Source organism: Seriola lalandi, unplaced genomic scaffold, assembly GCF_002814215.2.
Source record: "Seriola lalandi dorsalis isolate HSWRI2012SDOR001 ecotype SW California unplaced genomic scaffold, Sedor1 jcf7180002054890, whole genome shotgun sequence".
In the NCBI taxonomy this organism is placed as follows: Eukaryota; Metazoa; Chordata; class Actinopteri; order Carangiformes; family Carangidae; genus Seriola; species Seriola lalandi.
Window position 1 is genome coordinate 538,361 of NW_019525442.1, and position 24,116 is coordinate 562,476.

The following is a 24,116-nucleotide window of genomic DNA, read 5'->3' on the forward strand; positions in this document are numbered from 1 at the left end:
CAGCAGCAACTGAGTGCACATACACACACACACACACACACACAGACACACACACACACACACACACACACACACACCAAGTCTCTTATTGTTTGCTGCACAGAGCAAGATCAAATCACTGTCAAAAACGCGTCCCTTCATATCTTTCCATTTACTTTACTGTAAATGCAACTGCGTCACCGTAGGTATAAACACATCAAACTCATCGCGTTGTTATATTTCGTTGGGACCATAAGCTGTACTCACCAGATAAACACAAAGCCTAGATAAGAACACACAGCTGCACAACCTGTCCCAATTTTGCCCACAAAGGACTGCAGAGTAAACTGCAGGGCTTCTGTTCTTCAAACTTTTATTTGATCAGAAAATAAAGAGCATTAGCTGAAGTGATGGCTTCCTCCAATTTTGGACTCTCCCTTTGCCTTAAAGGAAAGTTACAGTTATTTACAATGGGTTTTTTATTTATTGTAGCTGTGCTCTGCTTCTATTGTTTGTACTTGCCAAGCTTTAAGTCCTTGTTCACAGAATGAATTCTGGGATGTCATAGCAGGGAAAGCACGGATAGGTGCACTATCTGGCGAGCTAGTTCCAGTGTGCTGGTATTGTGCATGCTGGCTCACTGTCATGGCTTACACTGGGAAACATGATGACATTGAGCCACCATAAACTTAATTTGTTTCACCTGTCTGACAAGTCAAATACCTTCTGAGACGTGTTCATTGGGGTAAAAAACACAAATGCTGTAGTTGTATGCATTCAATTCACAATTTTTCTGTGCAATGAGGGATTTTTACCAACATTTCCGTTCCAATCATTTATGGTTTTACCTCCACATACAGAGGTAACTATGTGGTCAAACTCATGACCTCTGGTTTAACTCATTAGCACCTGATGAAGTCAAAGTCATGTCTGATATTCACTCTTTTAGATTTGTTTTGGTCTCCACCAACCCCTGCAGACAAGTGCCTGGCTCTTTTGAGCGGCTACATGTTCCACTATGTTGGTAACCTGGTGCACCTACACCACCGGACCCCCACAACACTGCACATTATCATCAGCACCATCATGACTAATCATACTGGATCATCATTAATCCTACCTTTGAGTTTGTTTTGTACGTCCAGGGCGATGTCCAGAGGGTAGAACGGCAGCACAGGGTCATTGACAAGGCGGAGAATGGCCTCTGCCGTCATCTGTTGGAACACAGCCAAGGGAGATTTGAATTAAGCAAGATTTCATTGTATTTTTTTTCACTACTGCAAGTCTTAGCCTCAGCAATAAAAAAAACAAAACAAAAATGATCTTGACTTCAGACCTAATTACTTGTTTCTTCCTGAGCTGAAATGTCAGCTAAGCCAACTCAAATAATGAAAAGAGTGACATACGGCTGAAAGCTCCAAAGCAAACATTGACAACATTTGCATTTTTAATATACTGAAACAAGCAAAAATAATGCTTATATAAGATATTTCCCCAACAGTTTTGATAACAATATTAACATAAGCTTGGTCATCAGTTAGGGTAAACATGATGAAACACTCCACCTGAATTTAGACTTTTAACTCTTTAATTTCTCTTGCTCTTATATCTACAGTTCTTTGCTGTTGTCTGTGTGGTTTTATTGCTGCTTGAATCTGCTACTGCTTTAGTTTTTTCTGAATGGCTTGAACTCCTTTTGTCTTTACATTGTCATTTGGTACTAGACAAAAGTGACAATACTATATAAAACAACCAAATGTATCTCCTATTATCAATAATATTTTTCGTACTCATAATATTTCATCACACCCCTTTAGGTGTTTTTCTTCCTCCAGGATCTGGTGCACTGTTGTGTTCAACTGCTCATCTCCTTCAAGGATGTTACACCTTATTTAGCATCAATACAAACGGACAGAAATGTTCTCTTGCTTGTTCTCAACAGATTTCAGTTAAGTTCCCTTGTGATTGGTACTTATGACGGTGCAGGAATTCAGTTTGTCAGATCATGTCGTGTCTGCACGTCGTCGCAGGCCTGAGATCTGATTTTGCACCATACGCCTTTGAGGTCCGCACTTTAAATTAAAAATCTGAGACTCCGCGAAACCTTGCGCTTTTCATACTGACATGACAACAGCTGTCATGTTGGGGAAAACATTAATAATCGGGACACCTTTGGCTGCAGTTTGAGCAAACATTTATGGAGATCCCTGCTTGTTCTGGCACCCTATACCGAGAAGCCCCGTCCAAATCACAAAGAGTGTCTGTCTGGCTCCACTCTCAGACAGTGAAGTGTCATCCTGATGCAAACAGAGTCACTGATTCAGCCTTTCTCTCAGCAGGTAGAGGACTTGGCAAGGCTTTGACATGGATTTTTAGTGGAGTATAACATCACAGCAGCTCAGTGTGCTAACCAACTACTCAAAAACAAACCACAAAAAACCACAGCTGAGATTATTGATGCATCGATCCTCTTATTTCACACCTAGACTGTATCATTCTCAGAGGAAACACACCCTTCAGTGCATTGCAAGAAAATTGTATTGTCCCACACTATAATTGGAATCAGCTTTATCAGCCAAGGACATCACATGCATGGTTTAACTGGAGCTACATTCATTTACACCATTACCAATATAAGGCCCCCTGCAAGATACAGAGCTGGATAGAGCTCTTCTTCTTTCGTATTTCTGTTCTCTGTTGAAAAAGTACTAAACAGTTCTCACACTTTCATCCTGATCTACCTTACATGTATTTTGTAGTTTCATGTTTTCAAGAAATGATGATGATTTTTTTTTAAACAGATAACTTTTTGTGCATTTTGGACTTTATTGGACAGATGATAATAGAGAGTCTGAGACCATGAGTCTATTTTCCATTTGTTGTGAAAGTAATACTAATTTCTTTCCCTACAAATGACAGCATCAGCTTAACGATATGAGTGAAAATTTGAATCTTTGAAAAACGTACATGAATTTGAGAATATCTTTGTATTTGGTTTGTCCCTCTTTCGCTTTAATGACAGCGTGCACTCGAGCTGACAAGGATTGACACGACTCTGTGCAGAACCTGATCACCCATGTTATTCCAGTATGACCTGACAATGTTCCAAAGAGCTTTTGGGGATGTCACAGAGTGTTTGACTTTTTTCAGTCTTCAAGTTCCCCCCATAAATGTTGAATGAGGTGGAGGTCAGGTGACGGTGGAGGAAGGTCCGTGACAGCCGGGACTCTTTGATCGTCTCTGGTCTTCAAGTAGTTCTTGCAAAGGTTTGAGGTGTGTTTGGAGGTGTGTTTATTCTGTTTGTGTATGAATCCGTCTCCACAAAGATGCAAACCAGAGGGTGTGACATGTCTGATGGAGCGGTACTTCTCCTTGGTCAGAGTATACAAATTCAGTGCAAGTGTCGAACATCACATTAGGCAAATTAACCCCAGACATCAATATTCCCACCACCACATTTCACTGTAGGGTTGACACACTGCGGTATCATTCTCCTGTTTGTCTCCTGCCATACATGCCAAACTTGGATTCATCAGTAAACGGGACTTCATTCCAGTCATCCACTGTGAATTGCTGGTGTTTGGCCTTGTTTTTCCTCCTGAGAAGTGGTTTAGAAACTGTATAGATCGTCTGATGGTGTGGGGACTTTTGGTCTGCGTGCTCGTGCTTTGGATACATCTGATCCAGTTTCTTCAAAGCATTTTAGAGTTCCATGCACTGCGCCCTCAGAAACCTTTAGTCTAGCCATGATTTTATGCTGAGAAAGCCACTCTTTGCTTTGAACAACAATTCGACTTCTGACACTTTCAGGTTCAAACAGCATCTTTTTCATGTTACATGACATAATTACTTGTGTTTTTAGAGATTTCTGAATCCTCAAAGTTTCTGATTATTTTCAGGTTTGTGTGAAACAAATAGATATTTTTGATCTTTTAAAAGGATATCTCTGGTTATGTGAATTGGGGTGGTGAGAGGTACTTCTATGCAGTCCATGTTTTGCCTGCAGTAGATTTTAGTCAGCATGCTACCAGCTCAGAGAGGCAGCCAGAAGTACCGGCACAGAAGCCGAGTGATGTACCGCTGTGGGCGAGAGTGTCCGCAAAAATGTGCCCATCCAAAAACAGCCAATATCGGTTGATGTGTACACTTTATATTAAATATGTTATCTTGCCGTCAAACAGCCTTTTCCATTGGCTCTACATTTTGTGAACCGTTGAACTACCATGTTCCAGCGCATAAGAACATCGACGCTGCGCAATGTCTTACGCTGCAGTATTAGTTCTGATTGGTTCACACAACCTGCTATACATTTCTAAAAGGTAAGAACATACATCCACATTTTTGGGGAGGTCTTCATTTTCAACTAGTGAGTGGTCAGCTTTTGAATTTAAACCACATCTAGCCACAGAGTAGGAGTTTTTAAGGATGGACCAGTCAGGTTTAAGAGATCTAAAAACATACTGAAGCTGGAAATCGGATACATCATGCTTTCTCACCTGTCTTCTATCTTACTTTATGTACCTAAGCAGCTGTCCCAATATTACTCTACTTTGCTAGTATTTGAGAAAATGGCCTACAGTGTACAGATCTGTTCTGCACCCCTGTGCACTGTTGCCACTGAAATCAATCTGGAGGGGGTGGGTGGGGGGGATTAGAGCATTGATTTGAGGCTGGTGAGTAATACTACTGCAGAAAGCATACATCAAAAGTCTGTAATGTGGTGGGACAGAAAAGGCCGTTGATTTCTTATTTATGGCCTTATTTCTGGATCGTCTCTTTCCAAGGCAGAGAGAGAGAGAGAGAGAGAGAGAAAGAGAGAGAGAGAGAGAGAGAGAGAGAGAGAGGCAGTGAGAAATGAGATGGTGAGAGATAATGATGGAGGAAGAAATGTGGTGACATAACAGAAAGAAAAAGACAATTCATACTAAAGAAAGATGACAGCTGGAGTAGAGGGGAAGGTAGAACAAACTAGCCCAAGCATCCCCTCTCATGTTTCCTCTTTTCCTCTTCTCTTGTCCTCCCCTCCCCTGACCTTTTAGATTATAATGAAATCAGTACCATCTGCCTCTGTTAGATTTCAGGGATGAAACACCATTCAGCTGTTGTCAAAATCTCTCTGAATTCACAAAGCACAGAAGAAGGAGAGATGAAGAATTGTATTTGGTATGTACAGATACATTTATTTAGCAAAGGGTCAAAGGTCATAACTAGGGCTTATTCACTGACCCTCAGTCAAATATCAGAACCCAGGGTGACACAGCAAATACTTACTGGGCTGGTTGGTGAACTACTGTAGCCATCAAGTTAACCACTAACACACAAGCAAGCTGGGAACATGACTGTACGAGTCAGTCACAATATCGACTGGAGCTGCTTTCTGTTTTCTCTGTACTGGACCGTTTTACGCTTGATCACAGAGCCCACATTCCTACACGAAGGATTTCATGGAATGGTTGAAATAAGTTAAGACACGTGTATTTATCAGCACAAAAAAAGACACAGTAAGATTAACTCAAAGCGTGAATGAGGCTGACGAGGACTTTGTTTTCTTTGTCAGCTTACCAGTAAAAACATAAATCCTCCAATACCAGAGACAAGCCTGATTTCCTGATCTGTCTGTGAGTGAATATGAGCTGCAATATACAAAATAAACATAGGCTACATCTGAAATGTCACTGAAACATATTGTTACATACATTTTTAATATGCTGACATTATGGAGACATAAGCCAATGAGTTGACCTTTGCCCAAGTGATCTTTGTGTTTCAATATGTGTTGCTGGTGCCAAAACCCCCCCCCCCCATGTCCTCTTTGGACTTTCTCTCCATTCTTGCATAGTTGATTCTTCTCTTCATGCTGCATATCATTTTCTGAATTTCCACTTTACTACATTCGGCCATTAAGCTAAACACGACTAAATCCCAAGCAAACAAACTTTGATTGTGTTGGATGTGAGTGTGATTGCTGTGATCTCACATGTTCAGATGAGTCCAGGGTTAATTCAACTGTGTGTGTGTTTACTTTGGTCTGGTTTATGGGTGACTTGTTATAATCAGTGTAAAAATGATTAAAAGCTAATCTTAAGTCTTTAGTAGAGGTTTAAAAGAGGGCACTGAGGTTGTAGAGAGAAAGGTCAGCAGTGTGGGGATTGTTGGTGGTAGGGGTCTATCTGTCCCTGAAAAAGAAGTATGAAAAGTTTAAAAAGTTTAGACGAGAGATGAGAAAGACAAGAAATATGATCATACCCTTTTAATTCGTTTTTTGGACCTGTTCAATTGAATTCCACTGAATGAGGAATTGCAATAGTCCGACTGGCTGTAAATAGAGGTGTGAAAAAGGGGTTTGGTATTTTGGAATGAAAGAGAAGATCTGATCCTAACAATGCTCCTTAGTTGAAAGAGCCATGTTAGAGCTATGAGAAGAATGTATTGAGTATCATCAGCATAAAAGAAATTAAATTAAAATGAAAAATGAAAGAAAAAGACTGACTGAAACATAAAGTCCCTGCTTGCAGCTCTTGGTTTGTTTGTAATAGGCTTGTGTAAATACAAACTACAGCTGTTTCTACTGCATCTGAAGGACTGAGACGATCAGGCCAATTAGTCCAGCAATGTGTGGATGTACTGTATGTAAGCATGTAAGTGAGAATGTTAATCTGTGATCTTTATGTTGAATTTAAATTGGAAAGAGTATCTGTGGCACAAAAACAAATTACAGGCACTTCAGGGTTAGAAAGACCAGAATCCCCAATAATAATAATAATAGTGATAATATGCCTATGGATGTTTGAAGCACATTTGTTGCCTCAGTGGGATAAGCCAGCAAGGTTAAATGTAAATGAGATCTTTTACCTCTGTTTAAGTCATTTCTTTTGCACGTTATCAGATTAATTTTCAACATCATTGTATTGTATGATGCTTGTACCCCATACCAAGTAATCATGGCCTACAGTCAACAGTGAGTGGTGAAACAAACAATGACTTTGATTGAGATGCAATTTTAATTTTTGTGTTTACTTGTGCGCGACTTTAATGTCTGAATGAATGTTGTAAAGGAGACTGAAAATGTCAGCAGCAAAGATAAAGCTCCTGTCTTCCTGAAAACGTACTTGCACTATTCACTCATGTTTTATTAATTTCTTGTTGCTTACAACAAGGAGCCTTTTCAGCCAAATCTGCAGTCCTATTACACGTCAAAGAAATGACAGAATGGGGCATCGTGTAGCGTAGTGGTCTAAGCAGGCGCCCCATGTGTAGAGGCTACAGTCCTCGCTGCAGTTGGCCCCGGTTCGAATCCCGCATCGGACGGCCTTTCGCTGCATGTCATTCCCCCTCTCTCTGCCTCCCTGTTTCCTGTCACTCTCCACTATACTGTCCATTAAAGGCATAAAAAGCCCAAAAATATACTTTAAAAAGAAATGACAGAATGACGAAGCAGGGCAATGTGTACCTGTGCCTGATATTATGATAATGTTTGCATGCGAGAGCGTGAAATGAAGAAAAGACATTCAGTTGAAGAGTCTAAGAAACGCATGCACGTCACGTCACGTGTAACAGATATATTCCTTACTGAGATATATTCAGAAGTGGAATTGTGAATGTTGAATTTTGATAACCACCACAAAAAATGCAAATTCTGAAAGTGAAACTGACCGTGATTGAGGAGCTTACTGTGCAGCTGAGAACAAATCTACAACAAAAGTAGAACTGAGGACATGTTGAGTGGTTGGTGGTTTAAACAGCAGAGGGCTCTGCTGTGACATGCTATCTACCTTCGTTTTTCTCTCCCTCTCGCTCTCTCTCTCTAACACACAGAAAAGCCATAGTGTATTCTCAGTGACGCACAACTGACACAGCCTCTCAGCCAACTCCTGTCCTATCCGGATCGGTAGCATCATTTGCAGTGCCAGTCTATAAAAATACATGCATGTAGACGTCCAGCGTGGCAACGCTACCTTCAGAGCAGTGCAGCGCTTACATCTACACACACACACACACACACACAGACACATGCCCACAGGCGCATGTGCACAGATGAAGGAGGCAAGAAAATGAAATGATGATGGTCAGATGGATGGATGGAAGAAGCAGAGCAGGTGACGGACATCATTTTCTCTTTCTCTCAGTGAAGTGGTAATTCTGTCCGAGGCTGCGATCTCATTTGCCTGCCTGCCTGTTTTCCCCTGAGGCCTGTGGAGAGATGGAGAGATTCTCCTCTGATTCAGGACGCCCAGTTCTCTGGGCCAAAATAGGCCTCATGAATAAACCATAAACTATGTAGTTAAGTTATGTAACGACAGCACATGAATAGATGCAGCATGGTAAAGTACAGTAGGGGTGGCATTCACTTTCTCTTTTCAAGCTTTGACGGCGTGCATAAACAAACATTACAGTACACATGCATAGCTTGATGGAGCTTGATTCTCCAATAAATTTTGATATAGGTAAATGTCTACTCTGCTGCTGATACTGACTGAGGTCAACTGATTGTATTCCCTATTCAAAACATACATCGATAAAGCAGGACTTCACTAGGGGAAATGCTTTGGTGCACAGGAAAAGTTTCCATTTCGGTTTGTGTGAATGCATGCAACACCTGGAACGTTAGCATGCTAGCACAGTTGAACTAACACAAACTCAAAATCTAAAATCACTGCATAAGTGAATGCTAAAGCACTTAAAATTAACAAGACGGTGGGTTAATTGCCTTGCTAGCAGCTTTGTGAGGCTGTACTTATGCCCAGCTGTGCTTTGACATAAATACTAACATCGACATGCTGATACGCTTACAATGACAATACTAACAGACAGATGATGGCGCACCATTAAGTAGGAGGATCGCCAAAGTTATTACAATTCATCTTGAGGGGGGCATGAAGGTCTGCACCAAATGTTATGACAATACATCCAATGGCTGATGAGGCACTTCTCTAAAAGCTGGGGTAGGCAGTAATGTTTTGGCATCAATGGGAAAAAATTCCATTATAACCGTTCAGCATATTGCAATTCAAGGGGTCTGAGAGCAAATCAGACGTCTGCACCACCTCTTGGTTATGTTTTCAGGCTTTAGAAAACTAGCTCATGACGGGAGACTTTGGCTAACCCCAGGTCTTTTCAAAGCGTTCCCACAAATGCAGATGTGTGTGCACGTCCCTTCATGGATACCTATCAACATCTGTGAAGCATTTCAGAGATGGTGAAAACTTCTACTTCAACTGGACAGGTAACGTTTTCATTTTCCTGTCATATCTAAATGTGTTGTGGTAGTTGGTTGTGTAGGTAGATTTACAATGTGTGTATGTAGGAAACGTGTGCATATTCCTGTGAGTGGAGTGCTGCAAGAGGGTGGCTGTATTTTCAAATTCTGGCCCCTTTTCTTCTAAATTTCTGCCGACATCAGCTTTAAGAACCACAAATGTCAACCTCATTGAAAACTCAGAGGATCATCATCCTCTGGAAACCCATCAATGTTTGTACTAAATTCTATGACAATCCATCCATTAGTTAGTGGTGAGGTATTTTGGTCTGCTGTGAACTCATCGACAGACCTGCATTGCCTTCCCTAGATGCTGTTGGCGTGGCTAAAAATGATTATACAGTGTTAATGAGCCCATGTGTTGAGAAAATTCAAGCTGTGCTGCAGGATATGGCGAGGTGGCAGACTATGTGAAGCTTACAGAATGGTGACACAAGAAGAAAAATAAGCATTTAGTGTAATTATAATGTTGAACCTCTTTCAGCTCTCAGTCTGCATGAATTATCCTCAAAATATCGGACACAGCCAGGATTCGTCAAAACGTGGCAACCAGTGGTAAAAGGTAGTTACACTGCAACTATGTCTAAAGAAAATCATTATCAATCATTTTATTTTTCAATCTATTATTGCATTTGTGATACAATGTGTATTCTTGGTGAAGACTGAAGAAGACTCTGGCACACATTCACTATAGGTAAGGACACAGAACAGCCACTGGTTGCACACAAACAACTATGACTATTGGCAAATACTGGGGACGAGTGTGTTTTATTTACATCCAACTTTCTTTGAGAAAAATGTGTCGTTTCTTCATCTAAACACTTGGGTCTGTACATGGAACTGTAACATTATTAATATTAGACTATATAACATTATGGTTGCAGAAACTCTCCCCCTATCCTCTGCTGACTCTATAACAGCCCACAGCAGAAGGGACAAAGTAATCCTTGATTTTTTTTTTTTCCCCCCACGCAAAAAAAACACAATTTGGGGAGATAGTGATCGCAAGCAGGGAAGTCAACTCAGGGCCTCAAAGCAGAGGGAATAAAAAAAAAAGCTGTGGGCTGGAGTCAAACTGGGGTTCAGCTGGCAGCGTTGCTGCTCTTGTGACAAAGAGCCGTCTGCTGCCTCTAGGCCAAGTGCAAGCCACACTCCTTTGCCAGAGAACAGCTTTTGTCAGCCGTTACTGTTCAAGGTTCAATCATGTTTGTAGCAAAATGGGTGATTAGATTTGCTAGAGAAAAGTAGGGAGGGTACACTCTGTTTTAGTTTCAAGAAAATGTACCTTGACAGTCTGAAAGGTAATTAAGGAAAAAAAAATTCTCATAACAGCCCTTAACTTGAATTAGGATGAGTTTCAAAACATCAACACTGAAAAGACCTAATGGCACACAATAGTACAAACAGATCCAGACAGAGCCAAACAGATCTGACCCAAAACGCTGAATGACTGTGGGCTGAACTGTTTTTCACTGGGATTTCCCTGTTTTTCTACAAATTAACAAACATGTGTTTAATCACTGTTAATATGAGCCTTGCTCCACGTATAAAGCTGCACTAATTAATAACTTTATATTAATAATGGCTCAAATGACTAGGTGTAATGTGACATGTATTGCTTACAGTGATGAACCCACAAAGAATGATCACCCGGGTCTGCATTGTTTCGGTTTTAAAACTTCATTGTTTTTTATTTTCTTACTCTCACTGCTCTTTTCAGTGTCGTCTGCAGCAGCAGCAGCATGCAGGTGTTGCCAGTAAAAACAGCTCTGATAAACCCACTTCATACATCCTGTCCAGCCCCAACGGTTAGGAACTAGCTGATGAACACAGAGGAACATCACAGGCGCCAGAACCAGATATATTTCTGAGAGTTGGTATAAAACAAAAACAGAACTAAAAGGACAGTAGATATTGGACTTAGCTGAAAGATAATGTTGCTCCATATCTGCTGGATGTTTAAATAGCCAACTGTTGATAACATATAAGTCATGTACTGAAACTTAAAAGGTGATAATATGTCAATGTTGTATTTACAGCATATTTCCGCTGCCCCCAAGTGCCCAAAAATCAGTTAATGCAGGTTTAAAGTGAGGGAAAGATCATGGCTATGAAAAACAAACTTTGGTCTTGGCTAAGGGAAGGAAAAGATTTTTGTTATCTTGAAAACAAACAAACAAACAAACAACAAGACCACCTCCATACCCTTTTATTTACTGTTTTAATACATAAAAGTTAAATAATTTATGATTCTTTAATTACCCTAAACGGACCATCAGAAAAAGACAAAAAGTTATAGGTCATTTGTCCCTACCCTCAGATACGAGAATCGTACCAGAGTTAGGTGTTTCTGACCTTCATCGTCATGGCAACAGTAATAAACATGTTGTTAAGGTTGTGGAACGGTCATGGTTTGGTTAGGTTTAGGCACAAAACTAATTGGTTGGGTTTAGGAAATGATCATAGTTTGGGTTAAATAAAAACAAACAAAAATCCTGTGTGAAAGTCGTGCATTATGTCGACCCATCCATCCACCTGACCTCCTCCTCTACGACATAGACGTTGCTGCTCTTTACTGTATACTACGTCACCTGACTTCCTCCTTTGCACACGTCATAATTATTATGACTGGTAGCAACTCTACCAATGCGGCAGACTTATTATTTTATGTCTTGCTAGATATTTTGCATGAGCCCATATTTTACAATATATCTTTTTATGCTGAAATAACTTTCCTATATTAGATGTGCTTATTGCTACGTTTGTCAACTGAGGAAAATAGACTATTCAGTGTTTTAAATATGCCAATAGTTGGCTTGATACTGGTTCGACCTTGAGAAGTTTTCAGATACCTTATCCACAGTAAATGACTTACAAATCACACAAATGACTCTACTCACTTATGTAAACCGGGCCTTTAAGGGCATTTCAATTTCAATTCTTCACTGCAATTCATGATGTTCCCAGATATGGTTGCTAGGTGATTTCTGACATGAGTGCAAAGCCTCTCTACTCATTAATATAAAAAACCCTCACACACCCTCCTGTCCACGCAAGAACACATACACAGTCAGTACGCATGGCCAGTGCTGGCACAAATATTTACCGACACAAATCATGCAATGAGCTAGTTTCTGGAAGACATCTTTTCCCTGCCTCAACGAGCCTGCGTTTTAATAACAGATGGTCCCATCTGCAGCGCTTCTCTCCAAACACACTGCATGTGTGTGTATGTTTTGATTGTACTGACTGAAACAAAATCAAAGAAAGAGTTTTTCTCCCACAGACAACCAATTATGAACATACCCAACTGGAAAAGCTTTAATTGGATAAACACTGAGTTAAACCCTTTACCCACGATCAAATGTGACAACAGTGAAGTAGAAATACGGATTCATTTGAAAACATTTAACCTGTCAAACAGCCGTTAGATATGATAATCATTACCTTTTTCAGGTTATCATAATGGTCAAAAAACCCTCTGTAGTAGAGACTAAAAAGATTAAAGACAGTATCTATGTTTAGCTTTTATATGTCATTTAATATATTCCCAGGAGGAAAAAATAAGAACATTTCATTGAAGAAACTCATTTTCTCCATTCAAGCTCAGCTCATGCTCTGGAGGACGATTTCAGGAAGTGCCAGGGAGTGACTTTGTCTCAGCATGTGCTTTTTATCTGCTCTAGGCCTTGTTAGATCATTGAGTGTGACATATTGGGGAGAGGTGAATAAAAACCCTCAGACATGGTGCTAATTAATTCACACTTTGGCGACCATATAGGCCCGCCCCCATGCCTGCTGTCTCTGTATGGCTTTGCATGACATATGTAGCCTGGAAGATTGATACTGTGAATGTCGGCGCTCAGCCATGCTCATTACAGCAAAAGCCTCAACAAAGCCTCAAGCACTTTTCAAGGATCAGTTTTGTGCTTGAAAATTCTATATCTAAAGAGCAGGTGCGATACACAAAGCTGTATTAAAAAAGAAAGGTTAGAGAAGGAGACAACCCATCCAATGAACCTGTATTCTACTAAAACTGCAGTAAGAGCAGACGTAAAGAGCATACCAAAAAAGTCTGTGAGGAAGCTACACTTTGTTCTATTCTTATTCTATTCATTGAATTACAAATTCTCCTGTAAAAACTAATACACACTAAAAGATGTATTCACAGGTTCTGCACCTGTTAAATATTTTGCAATCTTGTCATTTCATTAGTGATTTCATAATTAGCTGCTGTCTAAGTAAATCTAGTCATCAGTACACTTGAAGTTTTTCACATGCAGTTCAGCAGTTACTTGCACCCACCCTATTTTTACAGTCAGTGGACGGACTGATAGATTGTTGACTGTAGCGACAGATCTGAATTACATGACAGGTTTTTTAGCTCTGGTTCCTCATTTGCACCCATCATAATAATGACACTTGCTTGTTTTAATTATAACTGAGTTCAGCACTGACAACTATGTGAAATTTACTCTGTCTAAAACTAGGATCCAGGAGTGGCTCTATCAGTTATGTAAGTTAAGAAGAGAAAATGAGATGCATTTTGTTGCTCTTTGTGTCATAATTTTAGGTTATTCAGTAAAACTAAAAAGGATCACTTTCCTTTGGAACACAGTGAAAGTACGAATCAATTGGACATTAATGCTGTCCGTCTGAATATTATGACAATGCCTAAAAGACATCAATTAATTAATTCATTCATTCATTCATTCATTCATTCAAGACACAAGCCCAACTAAAGGCGCTGAAAGAGAAGTGACTGAGGGCAAACACACTTTGAAATCAAGACACTTGACTAGGAGTGTCATTTTTAGAAGTATCCAAACAGTCAATTTCAAGCTCTATTGACGACTCAAGACTGTGCAGCACATTATACTAAATCCCTGAAGGTTGGTGAACCAAGCAAAGCAACAAGTCCTTCGACCTTAACAACAGGTTGCTCGTCACTGCCCTCAGATACGACCCATGGAGTGTAACAGTGGCAGGCATGCCGGACCTTTAAAGGTTGCGGGATGGTCATGGTTTGGTTAGGTTTAGGCACAGAAACTACTTGGTTAAAGAAACTATTTGTAAGCTACATAGCCAACATTAGCATTAACAGCTGTTTGATTACCATTATAGAGGAAATGTTGTGAGTTCAGCATCAAACTTCATTCCTTTACTCACCAACAGCTGTCTCCAGCAGTGGAAAGCAACACCAGTGTTAACTCTTCTAACATCTTTTCTTTGACTGAGGTTAGCATGCTAACCAGCTAGCCCTGATTTGTCTCATCACTTCCCAATAGCAACTCACTGTAGCTTCCAATTTGCCCTGATGGTTGTTTTAAAGATGTCTCCCCATTCATTCTCATTGCAGGCACATAATAATAATAATATATGACTTCAATGTTATTGCATTGCAGGCACATAATTAGTATGCAGGATAATAATATATGCCTTCAATGCTTTTACATCGCAGGCACATAACTATAGGTTGTAATAAGAACACTTATGGGTTTAATTTTTTCTTCTTTATAAGAGGACAGTCTCAAGAAAAGGATAAATCAGTTCCCGTGTTCTCTAACTATAATGAAAGGTTAAAATTGTAATATAATATATTTTGTAATTAGATTTTCAATAAGAAAAATCTACTAATACACTCTGAAACTGTTTGCATTGGTCACATACAAGCTCTGTGTAACTGAACTTCAACAATGATAAAATGTTTTCATGGGGATGTTGGTATGTTTTCTCTTGTAAAATTTAAATGTGACCTTTTATTGACTTTAAAGGTAACACACACACACACACACACACACACACACACACACAGGATCACATTTGCAGTGTGCAAATTACATTTCTCTGGTGTGTTGTGCCTGTACTTTGTGGAAACTGGATGTACATAGATTTCAACCAGGTGCTGAATTACTGCGGTGCCCTTCAGTAAGTCACTCAACCTTGATTCTAACCGCACAGATTCCAGGCCAAGTGGTTCCATATTGCTGTGTTTGTATAAAAGCTTGTCTCACTGGGGTTTGGATGTGTGTGTGTCAGCAAAACAATAGCAGGTCTTTCAGAATAAATCAACCTACATCGAATCCTTGTATGTCCTCATGTTACAGCATTCAACAACTACACTTTGTTTTTCATACAGCCATCCCAGAAACTGACAGGAACAGAAGAAAAGTATAATAAAAGCAGGACAGAGTGGAAAGCTATAGTATGCACAGCACACAGAGAGCACAGTATGAATATTCATGTCCCATATACTGTGTCTGCCAGTGCTATGAGTGAAGGAGGGTTTCTGTAATACACAGAGGTCATGAATCACCTGACCTGACAAGAGAGAAGATGGAGGAGGTTTAGAAAAAAAAAAAAAAAAAAAAGGAGAAGTCATGGAAAATTAATGGGGGAAAGGAGGTGGAGGAAGAAGGTGAAGAAGTGGTGAAGACAATGGAAGAGGAGAAAAAGTTCAGAAAGAGTGTAAGGTAAAAGGGAAAGGACAGGTCATGAGAAATGAGGCAGAAGAGGAGGACAAGAAGAAAGAATAGAGAGGAAAACACGTCAGAGAAACAGTGGAGAGGAGAGCCATTAACGAAATCAAATGTTCTTTGTGCTCCAGGAAACATATGGTGCTCCTGCTAACTCAAAGAACGATGCAAAGCCAATTGAAGTATGCATTGTAAAAGGAAGTGAAGAATACAGCAGGTTTTCGGAGACTGTCCCAGATTTGAAGTGACGAGAACACAGACAACAAATTCATTCATGTGTCCCTGGTGGATCATTTGCTCTACATCATGCTAGGCAATAACATTTGTCAATGCTAACACAACTCATTTACAACTTTAGCCATGCTATAATAAAATGTGTTGCAGCACAAAATGTAAGTACAATATGAGCCTGTGCGGCAACTGTTACAAATCATTTATCCAGCAATAATACTTTACCATTACTGATTGGTTTGATTATATTAACCCTCCTACTAGTTTTCAAGTTTGCTTGTGTGAAACATACCATTAAGTTTTTTCTGGTCAAAACAGGATTTCATTTCATCCTATACATCTGTGTAGTTATTGCTCAAACCCAGTCAAACATCCTGAAAAATTACAGCTAAACGAATATAATATTAATAAAATCAAGAAAACGTATTGACTTGAATCTGTAAGTCAAATGAGGTCCAAAGTACATAAAATATATATATATACACACACACATACACACATATAATGCATATAATATGGATATAATATAATGTATAATATAATGTATATAATAAGTTACTGCACAGATAAGATTTTGCTGGATGATAATTATTGTGTTATTCAGTGCTTGTTAATTAATTCAAACACGGGTCAAATTGGAACGTCAAACACTAGAGGTGTTAAAACCGTATCTAACACATAAGGAACTGATATCAAAGAACCTACGCAGCCACAGCCCACCCACACAGGTGTTTTCACTTGTTATCTGTTTAGACCTCTCCTGTAAAAGAGTGTGTGGGTGTGTACATACTGTGCTTGATTGACATTAAATCAAAGCAAATTTAAAGTGATACAAAAAAGAAATCTCTTTGAAATTCATTCAGAAAAGGAAAACAAAGCAAAACAAAAACAGAAGCAGAAAAAACACAATTTGAGATGCTTCATTCATAACGTGGGAAACCAAGTTACATAACCAGCTCTGTACTTCCTGATGAAGAAACGATTGACAGAATGATGAACTAATGAACTCTAAACATTGTTGTTTTTTTTTTTTTTTGTTTGTTGCTGTTTGTTTTCCTCTTTAATGTTATCTGTAGGTATTTATGTATCTGTTTTGATTGGATATGAAATGTGAAAAACAATAAATATATTCAACCAAAAACAAACAAATAAACAAACAAACAAACAAAAAAAACTGTGTGTGTATGAAGCTGTATTTCAACAGAAATAAGGACAAATAATGAGAAAAGTGTGCTGGAGGCGGGGGCTCTTATTGTCTCTAAAGTTTTCTACCTTTGTGTGTGTGTTAGGGTGTGTGTCTGCCTTTATTAAACAGTTCTGTCAACTCAGCTTTCAGTTGGTTTGATGGGCTGTGATCAGATGTGACAGCAATAGAGGCAGTAAGGGGACACGCACACACACACACACACACACACACACACACACACGTAATCCATGCACAAATATCGGGTCTCATGGGAGGGAGATCTCTCTCACATTCATCTTTAATCCCCAGCAAACAATGAAAACCTCCTCTCTCTCCTGTCTGCCAATCATCCAAGCCTGATAACTGCTCTTCTGGACTCACAAAAGAAATATACACACACACAAATACACACACAAGGCCTTTTTGTGTTTGTTGGCCTGTATCTTCGAGGTCTCCGAGGCGTTTCCCTTCTCGCCAAAACATCTAGCTCCTCTCCATCAACATCACCCCGGGAGCAGCCGCATCACATTTTCATGTCTGTCTATTGATTAAATGGTAATGCCAATCAATTTTTCATCTTCTGCATCTTCAGCACTGTTGTGAAAGTGTGTGTTAGAAAAGACAGAGATACAGTAGCCCCTATGATGACAAGAAAATAGGAAAGAAACTGGCAGGAGAGCAGCATAAGAAGAGAAAGCAGCAAAGAGAGAGTAGACTTAGGGGTTCACTTGTGTTATTGCAGTGAAAAAGCCTTTGGCTGTTTTGCGATGTGTGTTTTTTCACACCATTGGAGTATAGCAGCATTATGTTTTGGTTTAATAATTCATTTGACACAGGGTTTAAAAGTTACAGCGCGCATATCCGTCATGTGATCTTGTGTGACTCTGTGTGTTGACTAACTTTGGTGTGCCCGAATGAGTTCTGTTTATGTGTGTGTGTGTGTTTGTGTGCATGCATACTGATAGGAGTGTACTTCCATTTGGGCATGAGTGGGCATATGCTCTTCTCTGTTCCCTGAAGGAGAAGAGCATGAACTCATCTGCAGGATTTAGAATCATATATCTTTTAACAATTTCAATTTAAAGGCCATTTTGCCAAATTATAAATTTGTTTCTGGCTCCTCTAATTGGCTTTAGTGGGACTTGTAACACCACTGCAGGGCAGATTACAGGAGTGACTAATAGAGCGAGAGAGCAGAGTGAGTGTCAGAGAAGATGGGAATCACTAGAGTATTCATGAAAAGAGAGAAAGAAAGACATCTTCTGGCATCAAAGCAGCCCAGCTCTACTGCTCTACTGTGTAAAATAATTAAAAGGAGCAAAATGGAGAGGAGACTTAGTGAGTCTTTGGAGCTATCAAAGAATCAAGGGGAAATGTAGACAGGCAGTCGGTCAGTTAAGGTGGGAGACTTTCACAAGCTCCATATGCAACAAAGTAAAGTCTTAAGCTCCATAAAGCACAGAATAGAGTTTCAATCACCTCTAAATCTTCACAGGTAACTACACCCAGACTAAAACTAATGCTTGTACTGCCATCCAGCATCCATCCATCCAGTTGCTTCATGCTCTGTCCACACCCCGTGCCCTGCAGCACTTTACAATGCACAAATGTCCACTGCCATATACTCACTGGGTGTGGTCAAATATACAGCAGCCCACATCTGACACCCAACAGTGATGATGAGTGTAGTCAGGTGTGCAACCCATATAAGTCATTGAAGCAATGTGAGAAAGTGAGAGAGAGAGCAAGGCAAGGCAAAGAGGGGTGGATCAAGGTCCTGCCACCAGCTCTATAATGAAATAATTTTTTACCCATTGGAAATAGCCTTATTTTGGGGAACACTGGACTTCTACAAACTACTTAATTAGCTGTTTCATACCTGTGAGCTGTCCCCTATAATCTGACAGCCAGCAGCAACTGTACTGTACTTCAACTGTTTGCTCTTCCCTAGCCTGGTGGGTTGGTCAAATGACTGTGATTGGCTGGGTGGCCCTTGTAACAGACTAACTTGACCAATAGTTGAAGGCAAGCATTAGTGACTTGAATTTGATTCAGGAGGCCATGGGTTGTAGGTTGGCGAGTAATGGAGTGACATCTGCCCTTTTGGGATGATGGCAGACCAGACGAGCTGCTGCATCGTGGACCATCTGCAGGGGTTCACTGTGCATGAACGGAGTCCTGCCAGAAGCATTGCAGTAGTCGAGGCGAGAGATAACCATGGCCTGGACCAAGAGCTGGGTGGAGTACTGAGCCTGATTTGTCTGATGCTGTATAGAGCAAAGTGGCATGCAACCTTGGTTGGGGTAAGAAATGAAAAAACAATTTTGATATCGATATCATGATGGAGAGACTGATTGGCTGGGATGACTTCCTTCATCCATGTGGAAAGACAGGCCTAGATCCAGGGTCATCTGGTGGGAACGGCAGGGAAAGTTGGGTGTCGTTTGTATATCAATGACCCAAGGAGATGGTATATATTGCAAATCCGATCCTTGGGGCACTCCTGTAGGGAGGGGAGGGGAAGGGATAAGGACATTTGTCCTTGCCATGACACACTGAAGGAGCGCCCAGTGAGATGGGATTTAAACCAAAAAAGTGGTCTGCCTGAGATGCCCATGTTAGAGCGACCAGTACTGAGACCAGTCGATAGGGTCCACTTGAGCAGGGTCGAGTGAGGGCTTTTGGAACAGAGCAGTCACCTGAGCCTGAATGTAGTGGGAAATGTTCCCGAAGCCAGTGAGGCATTTATCACGTGTGTGATTGCTGGCACAATATGGTTTGGAGGAGGTTTGTGGAAACAGGGTCCAATGCACATGTTGGAGGATGGGCTACCTGTCAGAAGTTCTGACACAGTTTGTGTGTGTGTGTGTGTGTGTGTGTGTGTGTGTGTGTGACACACAGTGCCCTCACAGTCCGTGTTGGTACCTTTTATACAGAATGGCGAAGCGGAATAAAGGCCTTGGACAGGCTGTGTAAAAGGGGCTAGTGTCAGCCGGGCAGTTGGTGGGCAGATAAATAGACTCATATAACTCAGCAGTATATTTTATTCACTATTTCTTTCTATTACTTTGCAGCATTTATCCCCATATATGTAGTGCCTGTGTTTATCAAATTGGAAAAGGTGTTTTCTTCATTTTCTTCTATTTTGTCTATTTTGTATCTTTGCCAAGCAAAGATACAAAACCCAACAGACACATCAATTATTCATTGTATATTTAAAGGCAAGACTTTCAGAAAGGTAGAGTTTTATCAAAAGAGTATCATCAGTTGCATGTATGTGTAAATGTAAATGTGTAAATCGAATGCCATTAGAAATTCACAATGACAAATAGAGAGTATTTATAACTTGGTAACACTTGTCCAGGTGTCTTTACAGAAATTAGCTAGTGTCACACTAAAATTAGCTCATATGTACATGACCGTTCAAAAGTTTTAGAAGACCATTTTTCCAGTTGTTACTGAAATGTAATATAATATTAAAGCCTAAATTGAATATACATTTTGACTCATTTAGCAGCCGAAACACACTTGTGACGTTCTTTCTACATTGGAATAAATATTGTTCAGAAAGTTTGTCCCAACACTGTTGCAGAAGTTAGATTTGTTGCACTTGTAGTTTGATTTGATTTCATCTTATGTCCAGTTCATCTCAAACTTTTCTTGCATAGAGGTTGTACTCTGGGGCCTGTATGTTCAATGTAGTCTATTTATCCTGTTACCTTTTACTTATAAATGAGATGAAATACCTTACACTTCAACTTATAAATAATACAGTTATTGTAAGATCAATTGACCAATTTAGCGTTTTAATGGTGTGCAATCAGTTTTGTTGTATACTGTAGGTGTGCCACTTTAAATAGGATAAAGGTGTATGATGAGTGTCAAAAAGGCTTGCCTATTCTTAACTATGTCAACTCACACTCGAAAAATGCATCTTATTCACATTTATGTTTGCGTTCCTGTTAATGTGCTAGGTTGTTGAATGTCTAATGACACAAAGTATGGCCATTGTGTTTTGCCACATGACATTTAAAATGACAGTGATAGGGATTGGCACATTAGTACAGAGATGCATCATTAAAGTGATTTGGCTTTATTTTTTGTACCAGAGTGGAATTAAAGTGTCACATTAATTAGTGCATGACAAGCATCAGTGCAACTCACTGCATATAAGAGAGGCAGATAATTCTGAGCATGTAGGGAAATGTGGGTGATGTAGATGGGAACACACAGTGCTACAAGTCCAGCATAAGTTCTGTCAGAGCCAGAGAGCATTCTCAATCATTTCCATTGCTGGTGGACATGTTCCAGTCTGATCCGATTAAAAAAAAAACTTTTCAAGTATTGCCCCCTCTGGCAACAGCCATTGACCTGTATAGTGTGCGGATAATTGTATTCTTCTTGACATCTTGCTTTTTAATTTTATCACAGCTTTGCTTTGAATTGTTATTTCTTATTACAAAAAAAAAGTAACCGTTACTGCAGGTCCATCTTTTATTTGATTTTTGAAATGATATTCTGTTTCTCTCAATAGCTTTGTGTTTTTTTGTCTGTCACAGTCACTTAAAACCATTTTTATTTTCAAGAGACTCCTCCAACCATTTCATGTTTAGGATGTGCAATATAGCCAAAACTGCTTAAGATTGTTTGTTGATTGTTTGGTTAGGTTGTTTTCTGCTAGTTTATGTGTGAATTTAAGGGAAGAATTCCTTGGATTTCTTATCCTCATTTGAATTTGTATAAGCTGCTTAATATTATATAACGTCATACACACTGTTAATAATGTAATAGTTTTGTCTGTCACAAGAAGAAAGATTAAAAAGGTTTTTAGCTTTCAGACCTGCCATCATTGGAAGCCTCAACTGGCACAAGACTGACCTTCCAGAGGTTGAAAGATTGCAAAGATAGGCTACAATTGCTTTAGATTTAAAAGAGAGATCAAACAAACATTTGAAGTAGTGATGCTATGGAAGTGAAAACTTTATATATCACACTTGGGGACAATCACGCTCAGAAGGAAAAACACAGGCTTCAGAAAGGCTTCACTTTATTGTGTTGATTGATTGATTTCAAATGAATAGAACTTCCATTTCTAACCTTCAACCTACACTTAAAAGTGAACTTCTAATTTCATAATGGGTGATTTTAGTGTGGACTGACGGGATCCATCCAATGTTTGCAAAAAGTAAAAGAATACGTTCTTTGAAAAAAAAGTAGTATCCCAACCGTCACAAATTCTTAGAACTCCTGGTCCTCTACAGGAGGAGATACTTGAGTAGAAAGTGTCAGCAAGACTGAGGGACTTCAAGATTTCAGGCATGGAGACAAAAGACGATTTCTCGTACCTAGAGCTTGACAATGCCACTTGTCCCATGATGGCTTTGAAACACTGCATCCACTTCAAAGACATAAAAACGCCTATTTGGCAGCATACTTCACCAAACTGCTTTCATCTCTCATTTCTACAGTGGGGTCCAAAAGTCTGGTGGCACTTTCCTGTCTCAGACTTTTGGACCCCACAATATATTTTTGGCTGCTGTCGATGTGAGCGATGCTGCAGAGAGGTATTGAATTGGTAACATTCTGAAACTCTAATTGTTGAGATGGAAGTTGATCATTTTCATTATGAACTCCAGAGAGTAGGAGACATATTTTGAGTGGTAGACTTGACTTGACTTGCTTTCAAACTGGTTTGAAAGGAATAGCATCATGAATCATTACGGTTATTATCATGTTATCAAAAAAAGTTGCACCTGATATGATGCATGACATTTTTGAAGGAGTTTAAAAGAATAAGCTGTTTCCCTTTTCCCTGATAGAAGCTTGAAATAAACTTGAGGAAGTCAATGGCTATCCCACAAGCTTTGATTAGGGTTTCACCACTTCAAAGCAAGAGCTCAGGAATCCTGGTGGAGTGACTATACAGTTGGTATCTAAAACATGTTGTTTTTTAAGATATCCCTATAGGAAATCTCAACTGGAAGTTGTTTCTGCTGTTGCTTTCATGCCGGGAGTTGATCTTCTTGCATTCCCTCACAACAGTGGTTACTACTGCCCTATTCACTACAGTCAGTTGCAGTATTGGGCAGTTAATTAGTAATTAGTGAGAGGAAGAAATACAGGACAGGATTTGTTTTGTTTTTTTTATGGTAGTGGTTTACATGCCTGGGATGAGAACATATTTGCCTGGGGCAAAACCAAAGTTTAAATCCAGTATTTCCGCAGACTTCTCTCTGCTTTTGAGCACTACAAATGTGGCCCTGCTGTTCTCTTCTTCGCTGTATAAAGCAATGAAAATACTGGACTGAAACATTGGTTTTGCCTCAGGCAGTAGAAGGTAAAGCAGAATAACATTTGGATTTTCCCCTCAGGAAGAAGTCTACGCAACTGTCATGGAGTAATGTACAGAGCTTGATGTCACAAATAGGCCTTCAATCTAATCCTTACACTTTTGTTTGTGTAGTTGTGTTCAGGAAAGACATTAAAAACACATTTCAACAAGACCCTTTGGCTCTTAGAGTTGACTTCAAAGATTTACTTATTGTCTATAAGTCACAAAACAATCTGGGTCCTAACCATGTTTCAAAAATGTTACATGTATATGAGCTCAATAGGTCTCTAAGATCTGCAGCAGCTAGTCAGTTAGTGGTGCCAAGAGTTAAAATTAAACAAGGTGAAATGGCTTCCACTGCAAATCTGCCCAAACTGTAACTGGCTTTAAAAAGAAGCTTAAAACTACTCTATTCTCCTCTGCCTTCATCCAATCATTAATCTTGAGCTATGACTGGACAAACAGTGTTTGGGCAAAAGGTTTCAATATGAAATGATCACTTTTCAAGATTTTAAGTTTTCTGGTCAGAAGAAGAAATCCTACACCAACTGAGTGAAAATCAATAGATTTTACAAAAGAAGAAATCACCAAATGTGGTGCGATATTCGGTCAAGCCCTAATTCTATACAGAAAGACAAAGACCTTCACTGTTTAATT

General features: G+C 39.6%; 1 protein-coding gene across 1 annotated transcript in view; it reads right to left on the reverse strand.

Annotated features, from left to right (window-relative positions):
- Positions 1-24,116, reverse strand: part of naaladl2 (N-acetylated alpha-linked acidic dipeptidase like 2) — a 367,789-nt gene that overhangs the window by 24,583 nt on the left and 319,090 nt on the right. The window contains exon 15 of the mRNA XM_087180108.1: positions 1,100-1,193. Coding sequence (XP_087036234.1) covers positions 1,100-1,193 — 94 coding nt within the window. The remainder of the gene's footprint in view (positions 1-1,099; positions 1,194-24,116) is intronic.